Here is an 11,972-nt window from a genome sequence, read left to right as displayed (position 1 = left end):
AGTTGGAAGGGACCTTATGGGTCATCTAGTCCAACCCCCTCCATCCTAGCAGGAGAGGAGACCCTACACCCGTGATGGCGAACCTATGGCACAGGTGGCACATGGAGCCATTTGTTAGGGCACATGAGGCATTGCCCTGCCAGCTGACTTCGGCCATCATTTTTGGCCATTTTTCACTCTCCAGAGGCTTTCCTGAAGCCTCCGGAGGATAAAAACAACTCAACGTGCAAACCGGAAGTTCAGGAATGGACTCCCCCCCCCCCTTATGGCATGCAATGGCAAAAAGGTTAGCCATCACTGCCCTACACCATTTCTGACGAATCTTCTTGAAAGTTTCAAGTGATGAAGCTCCCAAGGCAAGCTGTTCCATGGGTTGATTGTTCTCCCTGTCAGAAAGTTCCTCCTTCTTCCCAGGTTGAACCTCTCCTTGTTCAGTTTCCATCCATTCTTCCTTGTCTGGCCTTCGGGTGCCTTGGAAAATAGTTTCCTCCATTCCTCTCTGTGGCAGCCCCTCAAATATTGGAAGGATGCTATCGTGTCTCCCCTGGTTCTTCTCTTCACTAGACTAGCCAGGCCCATTTCCTGCAACCGTTCAGCATAGCTCCAAATATTCTTCCTCAAAGGATGAGATCCACCAGAGGATGGAAAACGCAGGAGCGAAAACAAAAGATTTCAGCTGTAAATTGGCTCCGTGTCAGAGGCCAGTATTACTCTGAGTCCCTTTCAGACATCTGGCTGGACATGCTCTGCTTCATCAAGTCGTGATTTTGCCCTTAAGCTGTCCAGGCAGAAGAGGCAGAGAATGAGCTGTGCTCTTTCCTGGACATCTGTTTCTTCCCGATATGGCTGAATGCTCAAACCGGGGGTAAGTGGGGTCCCAACATGTGCTTTGCCCTTTGCTTAGCGCTCCTTCGGCTGAGGAGAAGGAAGGAAGGATTCTCACCTCCCTGCGTGTACCTTGCAGTGACTGCCTGGTGCATTTATTTATTTATTTATTTTCCTTCCTTCCTTCTTTTCTCCCATACTCTTTCTCTCTTTCTTTCTTTTTTCCCTTTACTTCTTTCCTTTCTATTCCATCCACTCTTTCTATCTATTCCTTCCTTACTTCCTCCCTTTCTCTCTTTCTCTTTCCTTTCTTTCTTTTTCTTACATTTTTTTCTTTTCCTTTCTTTCTCTTTCTCTCCCTCTCCCTTTCTTTTCCTTCCTTCCTTCTTTCTTTCCATACTCTCTCTTTCTTTCTTTCCTTCTCTTCTTTCCTTACTTTCTTCTTTCCTTCAACATTCCCCCCTCTCTCTTTCTTTTCCTTTCTTCCTTCTTTCCTTCCATTCTCTCTTTCTTTCTTTCTTTCTTTCTTTCTTTCTTTCTTCCTTTCTTTCTTTCTTTCTTTGCTTTCTTTCTTTTCCCCCTTCCTTCCTTCCTTTCTATTCCTTTCATTCTTTCTCTCTATCTATTCCTTACTTACTTCCGCCCTTCCTCTCTTTCCTTTCTTTCTCTTAGATTTTTCTTTTCCTTCCTTTCTCTTTCTCTCCCTCTTTCCTTCCTTTCCTTCCTTTCCATAGATACACACACACACACACACAAAACACACACACTCTCTTCTTTCCAATCTCCTCCCTCACTAAGCAACCAGCAGTTTTTAAAAAACCCTTTATCTTCCTTTGCATGTTGGGTGTGGGCAGTTACCTACAGTGCTTCTGATCGCCTGCCCAATGTAGGCAGCAGAAGTGCAAAGAACAGAGACAGCTTTTGGAAGCCAAAGCAGATGAAAGAGGACAGAAACCTGATTTATTGAACACAAGTTGCGTAACTTTTCCAGTTGGGCTCGGTCTACCGAAGGAGATGGAAGTGCTGAATCCACGCAGCGTCCTGGTGACGGGATCTAACCGGGGCATCGGCCTGGAGCTGGTGAAGCAACTGGTGGGGAAAAGAGACCCACCAGAATGGATCTTTGCCACTTGCCGTGACCCAGAGGGACCTGGTGCAAAGGTGAGCCCCGGAAGGAATCAGCTGGGATTACTGGTAATAACTTTGCTCTAATAACTTTGCTTGGGAAAGGGAAAGAGATGGAAACTTCTTACAAGCATTCTCTTCTCTTCTCAAATAATTTAACACCCTCCTGCTGTTCTTTCTGCTCTGCCTCACAGTCTTCACCAACCCCAAAACAGCTTCCAGAGCCTTTCGCTTTTGTATCTTTCAGAGCCTGAAGAATCTGGCTGCCCAATACCAGCACCAAATAGAAGTCATCCAGCTCGGTGAGTCCCAGGCTGCTGCCCTTGCATTCAAAGCAAGCAAAGCACAGCCCTTTCGCTATGGCTGGCTCCTAACTCTCAGCATTTATGACTATTGTCCTTCCACCTGGGTCAGAGAGCCAGCCACTGGTGGCTCAGCGGTGTCTGGACGATCGCTGGTTGCCCCCCATCCTTCCCCCCGTCCTGATGGGCCAAGAGCTGACTTGCGTGGGGATTTTTTTTTTCTGAGATGGAAGTAGAGATAGTCCTTGACTTACGACTTACGCAGTTGAGCCCAACATTTCTCTGGCTAACTTGAAACCTTGGTTAAATCAGTTTGCCCTGTTTTACGACCTTCCTTTGCTGCAGTGGTTAAAGGAACCACTGTAGTTGTTAAACTAGTCAAATTGTTGTTAAGTGAATCTGACTTCCCCATTGACTTTGCTGGTCAGAAGGTCGCAAAAGGTGAACAAAGACATTGCAACGGTCATATATACGAGTCAATTGCCAAGCGTTTGAATTTTGATCACGTGTTTTCTTCTTTAGTTCATTCCCTTTGTCTCCCAAAGGTTGCATTAATAGCCAGGCGTATGGCTGCCAAAATAAAAAAGTTGTAAAACGAAGGGATTTATTTGTTCTCTGTCGTGCTGAGATTTTAAGCTAGATAAATAATAATAATAATAATAATAAACTTTAATTTATAAACCGCACCCTTTCCTAAACAGGACTCGGGGCGGTGTACAGTCATATTAAAACAGTATGAATACAAAATATAGTTATACTTAAATATACAAATAGGTAAACTGTACATAGGCAGTTAGCGGTTGCATGATAACATTTAAAAAAACAAAACACAGGCTAATACGATAGGCACTGAATAATGAACATGGATGCCAATTGAGATTGTCTTGGCAACGTTTCGGCAAGGTCTCACTCGCCATCCTCAGGCTGATGTTTTTGGCTTAAAGCATGACCGGAGCTGCTGTCTTTCTATAAATCTTGGTGGGGTGTGTGTGTGTGTGGAGTGCTGGCATTGTTTCAGTAAGTGGATTGATTGGCTGTGTGGCTGTATCATGATTGGTAGATTGGTGCTGATTGGTGCTGACTGTGTGTCCGTTGTTGTTTTGTGTTGTAACGGCCTGGGTGGTGGGTGGGGCTCATTTGTTGACTAGGGCTGGTTTCCAGATGTCTGGCAAGCGGGAGGTATTGTCACATTTATTCATGTTGTGGGGGTGTTTCTCTATTTCGATAGCTTCCATAATTATTCTCTTGTTGAAGTGTTCTGTTTTGGAGATTAAAGTTTGTGTGTGTGTGTGTGTGTGCGTGCAACAATCATGCTTTTGTATTGTAATGGCTAGTTTTAGAGTGCATCATTGGTCTTCATACTGGATTATAAGAAACCTGCTGCACCTTAAACCACAATTCATTTTCTCAAACACCTTAGCAAATATATATTTCAGTAAGCCTGAATGCAATATCTCCAACTCCATCATCATCTCCATCTCCATCTATCCATCTATCCATCCATCCATCCATCCATCCATCCATCCATCCATCCATCCATCCACCCACCCAATGTTTGTACACTGAGAGCATCTGCACCAAAGACAAATTCTTTGTGTGTCCAATCACACTTGGCCAATAAAGAATTCTGTTCTGTTCTGTTCTATTCGTCTAGTCTAGTCTAGTCTAGTCTAGTCTAGTCTAGTCTATCTATATCTTGCAATTCTGCAAGTTACAGCTTCTTCTTGGGAGGTGCAATTCGACTGGGATTGCTGGAACCTGTCAACTGAGGTTGAGAAACACTTTTCTAATATATAGAGAACTCTAATGTATAAAAGGCAGTTAGGTGTGTCCAGCTGGGAAACAGCAGCGTTGCTTCTTGGCTAGGGATTTGCATCCCTTACAAAAACGTTTCTCATTTCTGTTTTAGACACTTCGGATCCATCCAGCATCAAAGCTGCTGCAGCCAAAATTACTAAACATCTAGACGGAGCTGGGTTGAATCTGTTGTTTAACAATGCTGGAATAGTAAAGCCATCCAGTCTGGAATCCGAGACACCAGAAAACATGTTAGAGGTCTACAAAACCAATGTGGTGGGTCCTATGGTAATGAGCCAGGTAGGAATATCCTTAAGATCTCTCCTTTTGACTAGGTCTCGCTTAGCAATAGCACTTACCGTATTTTTCGGAGTATAAGATGCACCTTTCTCCCCTCCCTAAAAGAGTGTGGAAATGTTGGCGCATCTTATACACCGAGTACCGCCATTTTTGGCCTCCCGAAGCCGTGACCCAGCATCCCCTTTTTGCAAAAAAACTGAGGCTGTTTTGCCTTGCCTCAGCTCCCAGCAGCCCTCTGCAGACTTCAGCAGGGCTGGGGCAAGGCAAAAATATCCCCATTTTTGTGAAAAACGGTAGAAAGGGGACTGGTTTTTTGAAAAAAATGGAGGCTTTTATGCCTTCCTTCAGCCCTGCTGAAGCCTGCAGAGTGTTGCTGGGGGTTGAGGGAATGCAAAAACGTTTTTTCTTACGTACCTCTTCGAAATCTTGGTGCGTCTTATACACCGGTGCGTCTTAAGAGTCCGAAAAATATGGTATATAGCCCAGTGACGTGCGGTGAGGTTTATGGCTGGTGAGGCTGGTAACGTCATCAAATTATCATCATGAAGGGAGGACTGTGACAACTTTGATCTTTCCAAGCATGCAAGCAAAATACCCCAGGATCATGGTGGCGGGGACAGCAACTCCTTCCGCTGCACTGCGGAGAAGAGCCACAGGAAGGAGGGGAATGGGACCACGTGTGCAGGAGGCAGCCCTTCATGTTGGCTCAGGAAGGAGGGGAATGGGACCACGTGTGCAGGAGGCTCCTCAGCGCCAGCCTCAGATCAGCGCAGCCGCGGTCCCCTTCATGTTGGCTCAGGAAGGAGGGGAATGGGACCACGTGTGCAGGAGGCTCCTCAGCGCCAGCCTCAATCAGCGCAGCCGCGGTCCCCTTCATGTTGGCTCAGGAAGGAGGGGAATGGGACCACGTGTGCAGGGGAAGGGAACCGCGGCTTGCGCTGATCTGAGGTTGGTGCTGAGGAGCCTCCTGCACGCGTGGTCCCATTCCCCTCCTTCCTGAGCCAACATGAAGGGCTGCCTCCTGCACACATGGTCCCATTCCCCTCCTTCCTGTGGCTCTTCTCCGCAGTGCAGCGGAAGGAGTTGCTGTCCCTGCCACCGTGATCCGGGGGTATTTTGCTTGCACGCGCAAGAAAGAGATGAAAGAGAAAAGGGGATAATTTTTTTTTCTTTTATGAGGAGAGTGGTGAGGTTCTGCCTCCCGTGCCTCCCCTGACTGCACGTCACTGATATAGCCAGTGGTGGGTTCCGGATTCTGTTCCAACCGGTACGGGCAGAGCACCAAACCAGAATGGTATCCGGTGCTCCAGGCAGGATCCGGTACACCCGTATGGGGCGTACCGCCTGCAACCCACTACTGTATATAGCTCTTCACAGTGCTTTACAGCACTCTCTAACATGTTTACAGAGTCAGCATCTTGCCTCCCAACCACCTGGTTCCTCCTTTTATTGACCTCAGAAGAATGGAAAGCTGAGTCAATCTTGAGCCAGTCAGAATTGAACTCTTGTCAGCGGGCACAGTTAGCCTGCAATACTGCATTCTAACCACTATGCCACCACAGCTCTTTGGGGTGTCAAACCCGACTGCTTTGCAGGCTGCATTGGGACATAGCATGATGTTGTTGTTTTTTATCGGTTGCAATTTATTTAGAGAGCCAGGAATCCTGCAAAGATGCCTGATTGCCAACTGTCGTTAACTTGCCAATTCTTCAAGGTAGTCTGGCTGCCAGTTGTTGCCAGTTGTTTGGTTCACACTACTGTACTATCCAGGATGCGCCACGAGGAGGCGAACCAGCATCACACCCCAGAGAGGGCTGTAAAGCACTGTAAAGCGGTATATACGTCTAAAGTGCTATTGCTATTGCAGATTCCCGGGGTGACTTTTCCACACCCGGCTGTAGCATGCCGCTGTTTTTAATTTTCCCCCGCCACTTTTTCTTCTTAGGTCTTCCTACCTTTGCTGAGGAAGGCATCCAAGGACAGCCTCGTGAAAGGCATGAGCTGCAGCAAAGCTGCAATCGTTAATGTATCCAGTGACTGCGGCTCCATCACCAACCTTCTGGCATGGGATGTGGGGCAAATCCCCAACTATCGTTGCAGCAAGGTTTGCAGAAGGCTTGGCCGCCGCCCTTACTGTCATATCAATATCCGATTTATAGATCTTATACCTAGAGATCAGGGGTGGGCTTCAGAAATTGCAGCAACGGGTTCGCTGCCCTGTTGATAAGCGGGCGTGGTCATGGTGGGTGTGGGCTATTCGACCTCCTGCACCACTGGAGAGGGGGGCACTTTTTGCCCTCCCCAGGCTCCGGAGGCCCTCCAGAGGCCAGAAGCAGAACTTTCCAGAACTTCCGGTAGGCTCATTTTTCTCCCTCCTAAGTCTCCGGAGGCTTTCCGCGGGCCTCTGGGCGGGCGAAAACTGCTTTCCCTGGGCTCTGGAGTCCTTCCGGAGGCCAGAGACAAGCCTGTTTCCAGACTTCCGGAAGCTCGGGTAGGCCCGTTTCCCCCCCTCCGTGCTGAGCCTCCATGCGGACCCTGCACTTACCTGGCAGGAGTAGCGGGCTGCGTAGAGACTCCTGGGAGGGGAGGAGTGGGTGGGGCCAGCCAGGAGTGAGATTTGGGATTTTACCCAACCACACAGAATCTTCATTAGAGGATTGGCCGAACCCGTGCAGCCCTCCCCCCCCTTGGTATAGATTTTCATATAAAATCTCAGACAATACCTGTAGTGCTCGACTTATGATCACAATGGAACTCAAATTTTCTGTTGCTAAGCAAGACGGCAGCTAAGCGAGTTTTTGCCCCATTTTACCACCTTCCTGGCCACCGTTGTTAAGTGAATCACTGCAGTTGTTCAGTTAGCAATGCGGTTCTTAAGTGAATCTGCCTTCCCCAATTGACTTCGCTCATCAGAAGGGCGCCACAGTTGATTACGTGACCTCAGGAGACTGCAACTGCCATAAATAGGTCATAGATATTTATCATTTATCAATAATTTCAGAGTCATATTTGGTTCATATTTAGGATGGTTGCGGTCTGCAACCATCATAAATGTGAACGAGCCGCCAAGCGTCTCAATGTGGATTACGCGGCCATGGGGATGGTGCAATGGTCGTAAGTGTGAAAAGCAGTTCTAGGTCACTTTTTTCAGTGCTGTTTTAACAGCCACTAAAAGAATTGTTGTAAGTCGAGGACTACCTGGATTTCCAAGCGTGGTCTTACCAAGTCGTGATAATGTGGTACTAAGACTTCACGTGATCTTGATTCTACTCCTCTGCTAATGCAGCCTAGGATTGCATCGGCTTTTATGGCAACTGCAGCACAGCCTACAATATTCTTTGCAGGACTAGAATATGCCCTTCACCTTCCTCTTTCTACAATGCCCCTCTTCTAGGCTGCTTTAAACATGCTCAACCGATGCCAGTCCCTGCAATATGCCCAAGACGAGATCCTGTGTGTTGCATTGCACCCTGGTTGGCTGCAGACAGATATGGGAAATGGAAGCGAAACGGTAAGTGGGTTAGAGCGGAATCTCTGTCCTCATAAAGCTAATTCATTTACTGCAAGGATCTCCAACCTTGGCAACTTCAAAATTTATTGATTTCAACTCCCAGAATTTCTCAGTCGGCCTGAGGAATTCTGGGAGCTGAAGTCCTTAGGTCTTATTTATTTATTTTATTTATTAATTTGTCAAACATGTACAAGATGACAGGTCTAAGTATGAACATGAACAAAGGAAATGAATACAAATAAATGGGGACAGTAGGAAAGGGACATTAAGCATGCTGGTGCTCTTATGCGCGCTCCTTTTACGGACCTCTTAGGAATGGGGTGAGGTCCACAGTGGACAGTTTAAGGTTGTAGCTATGGTGGTTTGAGGATGTAACAACGGAGTCAGGTAGAGCATTCCAGGCGTTGACCACTCTGTGGCTGAAGTCGCATTTTCTGCAATCGTGTTTGGAGTGGTTTGCCTTGAGTTTGTATCGATTGTTTGCCCATGTATTATTGTGGTTGAAGCTGAAGAAGTCAGTGACAAGTACAACATTGTAGAAGACAATTTTGTGTACTATGCTTAGGTCCGAACACAGGCCAAGCTGCCAAGTTGATCTATTGCATATGAGCTGCTACCTTATCATGCTATTACATTAATTCACTTTCTGGACTTTCAAAAGTATTTTTTTTTAACAGCCAGGGGGGGAAAGTCTTGGGGTTGGCCTTGCAGCTCGCTTGAACCAGGAAAAAAACCCACTTTAATGAAGTAACATCCTTTCTTTGATATGAAGAAAGCCACATGATCATTTAATACTGTTTGCTTTTATTGTCATGAATTTGGCAACGGAGGGTTTGCAGGGCAAGAAAGTCCTATAGAAAAATAATCATATATTTGTCCAATTCTCCTTTTTTTAAGTTAATAGCTATGAAAACGTTTTGGGGCAATACATTTTGTCCTCTGTTCATTAGACTTGGTTGGGATCTTTTTGTTAGATACTTGTTCGACCTACAGTGGTTTCCACCAAGGTCCTCTGTTCAGGCAGGAACAGAGGTTTAATCCTATTGGTTAGATACTTGCTCTAACTTCAATGGTTTCCACCAAGGTCCTCTGTTCCGGCGGGAACAGAGGTTTAATCCTATTGGTCGAAGGGTCTGACAGCTCCCTATAAAAGGGCTGTAGTCAAACTCAACCTTCGCTGGGTTGTTCTCATTTGTTGTACTGAATAAAGAGCTGTTGTGTGCCTATCCATTACCCAATCTAACACTTTTCTTTAACAAAGGATGTTCAGTAGTCCATTAAGTATCTCATTGCATCAGATAAAAATGAAAAAAGAATGAAATTTCTTATTTCACAATGAATTAAATGTTTACGACGTCAGTAAGAGAAATGGAGGTAAAAATGAATTATGCAAAATTTAAAAAATGAATTTGCAAATAAATTATGGGAAAAGTTGGCATATTTCATTCATGTTTATTCTTTTCCCCCCTCTTTTGTTCTTTCTTTTGTTTCTTTTCCTTCCTTCCTCCCCTTCACCTTCCTTCCTTTCTCCTTTTTTCCTTCCTTCCTTCTTTCTTTCTTCTTCCTTCCTTCCCTTCCTTCCTTTCTCTTTTCTTTTTTCCTTCCTTTCTTTCTTCTCCTTCCTTCCTTCCTCTCTTTTCTTCCTTCCTTCCTTTCTCCCCCTTCTCCTTCCTTCCTTTCTTTTTCTTTCTTTCTTCTTCTTTCTCCTTCCTTCCTTCCTTCTTTTTTTTTTTCCAGGTGAGAGCCCCAACTGCAGTTGAGGACGGTGTACAAGAACTTCTTAAAACACTGGCCCTCCTCTCTGAGAAAGAAACCGGCACTTTTGTGAACTGGGATGGAAAACGTCTTCCTTGGTAATCCAGCAACTTTCCATTAGCCTGCCTTTTAAGGAGGACACCTGAAGATCCCTGACGACTGGCCACAATCAAAGTTTTGCTTCGTAACTTTCCTGAAAAACCTTAAAGCCTCGGCTCCGCGAACCGGTTTTGGGCCCTGATGGGGGTCTTTAAAGCTGGAGGCATAAGAGAGAAGATCCCACCTCGTATACCTGCTTATTAGTTTTCTTTAATCCTGTTACATGTTAATGTTTTTATATTTCTGCTTTTCTTGTATTTCAAGCTGCCCCAAAGTCATTTGGATAGTGAGATGGGTGGTGTATTACAGGTAGCCCTTGACTTACAACCATTCATTTAGTGACCGTTTGAAGTTACTACAGGACTTATGACCGTTTTTCACACTTACCATTGCAACATCCCCATCATTATGTGATCAAAATTCAGCCGCTTGGCAACTGGCTCGTATTTACGCAGTGTCCTGGGGTCACGCAATCCCCATTTGCAACCTTCTGACAAGCAAAGTCAATGGGGAAGCCAGATTTATTTAACAACCACGTTACTAACTTAACAACTGCAGTGATTCATTTAACAACCAGGCAAGAAAGGTCGTAAAATGGGGCAAAATTCACTCGACACCTGTCTCGCTTAGCAACAGAAATACCGAGCTCAATGCCGCTCGATAAGCCGAGGACTACCTGTAAATTGAATTAATAAATAACATAGTACGTGTGTGTGTGTGTGTGTGTGTGTGTGATATATAAGAATGGCAACTGAGGACAAACCATCATGTTTTGGGGATAACGGAAAGTGAATTATTGTCCTGATCCAAAACTACTGTAGCAGTTTATATCGCTCAAGAAAGCCAACTGGCTAGAGATGTAGGAAGGATGAAAAGAAGTATTTTACAGCCCTAACTTGAAACAAATATCCGTTTCCCTTGAATGAACTATTGTTGACTGAGATTTAAAGAGCTGCTCACACAATTGGGGACTTGTGGTTTTAAACCACAACTCATATGCTACTGTCACCTGTGCAGTCTCACACCAGGATTCCAAAATGTGTTTTTTTCTAAAGCAATGTTATCAAATGTAGAATATCTGAGCCGTGGTGGCGCAGTGGTTAGAGTGCAGTACTGCAGGCTACTTCTGCTTGAGTACCGGCTGCCTGCAATTTGGCAGTTCAAATCTCACCAGGCTCAAGGTTGACTCCGCCTTCTGTCCTTCTGAGGTGACTAAAATGAGGACCCAGATTATTGGGGGCAAAAGGCTGACTGTGTAAAACCATTTAGAGAGGGCTGTAAAAAGTCTAAGTACTACTGCTATTGCTATCTGCAACTAAACTAATCATTAGTTTCCCTGTTTGAGAAGGAATCCCTTTATCAAACAAAAACTATGCCAATAACTGCTAAAGTAGCTTAAAAGTCACACCTTCGAAAAGGTTAAATCCACCAACTGCTCTAAGTCGTATCTAGGATCATAATTCTTCCTCTGTGGAGACCACATATGTTTGGAAGTGTGCCACATATGATGAACATGAGATAAATGTGTTGCAATCATCAATTAGCCTGGTACCTTGTGAAGGCTGATACTTTGGTTTCAATATACAAAAGACTGACACATAAAACTTCAAAGACGTTTCTCTCTGACCTTCCAAGTACGAAAGGGAGTTTTTCACAGATAACATTCCGTTCCTGGGTATTCATCTCTAAGTTGCGATATTTCGGGCTGTGTAACTACTTTTTATAATCGCGTGTAAAGTGTTGCTATGTATGAAATTATAATCTTCCCTATGATTCCTTTGTTTGCCTTCTGTAACCACCCACTTTTGTAACCAATAAAAGAGACGTGTAGGTTTAGACTTGCACGGTCCCATCACGAGAACACTGTGTGTCTTCTCTTATTCGGCTGGTTTCATGGGAGGCCCTCCAGTGACCCTGACATAAATGTACCATTTCTTCATTATCATTATCATTCTGTTCGGGCAGGCCACGTGACCAACTGGTCATGCTGTCTGAGGGTCATCTGGTGGTCGGGTCACCCTGGCGGGAAGTCATGTGAGTTGGTTGGTGGTTGATGCTGTCATTGGTTGGGCTATCTACCACGCAAGCTACAAATACCTCCTACCATTTCTTACCCTTTTACTTACCCATACCATAAGACTGGCGCTCTATATCCTACCAGAACAGAACACAAAGGAGGGATCATCACCTGTATTACAATTGTAAAAATGTGAGTGAAAATACTCAGTGTAACCTAAAATAATAAATATGCCTGAAGC

General features: G+C 45.2%; 1 protein-coding gene across 1 annotated transcript; it reads left to right on the top strand.

Annotated features, from left to right (window-relative positions):
- The first annotated feature begins 1,673 nt into the window (after positions 1-1,673).
- Positions 1,674-11,575, top strand: LOC309397527 (C-signal-like). The gene is made up of 6 exons (XM_081963622.1): positions 1,674-1,986; positions 2,198-2,252; positions 4,162-4,349; positions 6,295-6,453; positions 7,744-7,860; positions 9,598-11,575. The coding sequence occupies exons 1-6, from the start codon at positions 1,840-1,842 to the stop codon at positions 9,715-9,717; spliced, it is 786 nt and encodes a 261-aa protein (XP_081819748.1). The 5' UTR covers positions 1,674-1,839; the 3' UTR covers positions 9,718-11,575.
- Positions 11,576-11,972: the final 397 nt, after the last annotated feature.

Source organism: Natrix helvetica (assembly GCF_964273705.1).
Source record: "Natrix helvetica genome assembly, chromosome: 10".
In the NCBI taxonomy this organism is placed as follows: domain Eukaryota; kingdom Metazoa; phylum Chordata; class Lepidosauria; order Squamata; family Natricidae; genus Natrix; species Natrix helvetica.
This window is presented reverse-complemented; position numbering and strand designations above follow the sequence as displayed.

What these genes read in the sequence shown, in the direction of transcription:
- LOC309397527 (XM_081963622.1), top strand. Translation starts at nt 1,840, where the DNA reads ATGGAAGTGCTGAATCCACGCAGCGTCCTGGTGACGGGATCTAACCGG. An exon ending in GTCCTATGGTAATGAGCCAG is followed by an intron (nt 4,350 to 6,294) that starts GTAGGAATATCC and finishes TTTTCTTCTTAG; the next exon opens with GTCTTCCTACCTTTGCTGAG. An exon ending in TGGGAAATGGAAGCGAAACG is followed by an intron (nt 7,861 to 9,597) that starts GTAAGTGGGTTA and finishes TTTTTTTTCCAG; the next exon opens with GTGAGAGCCCCAACTGCAGT.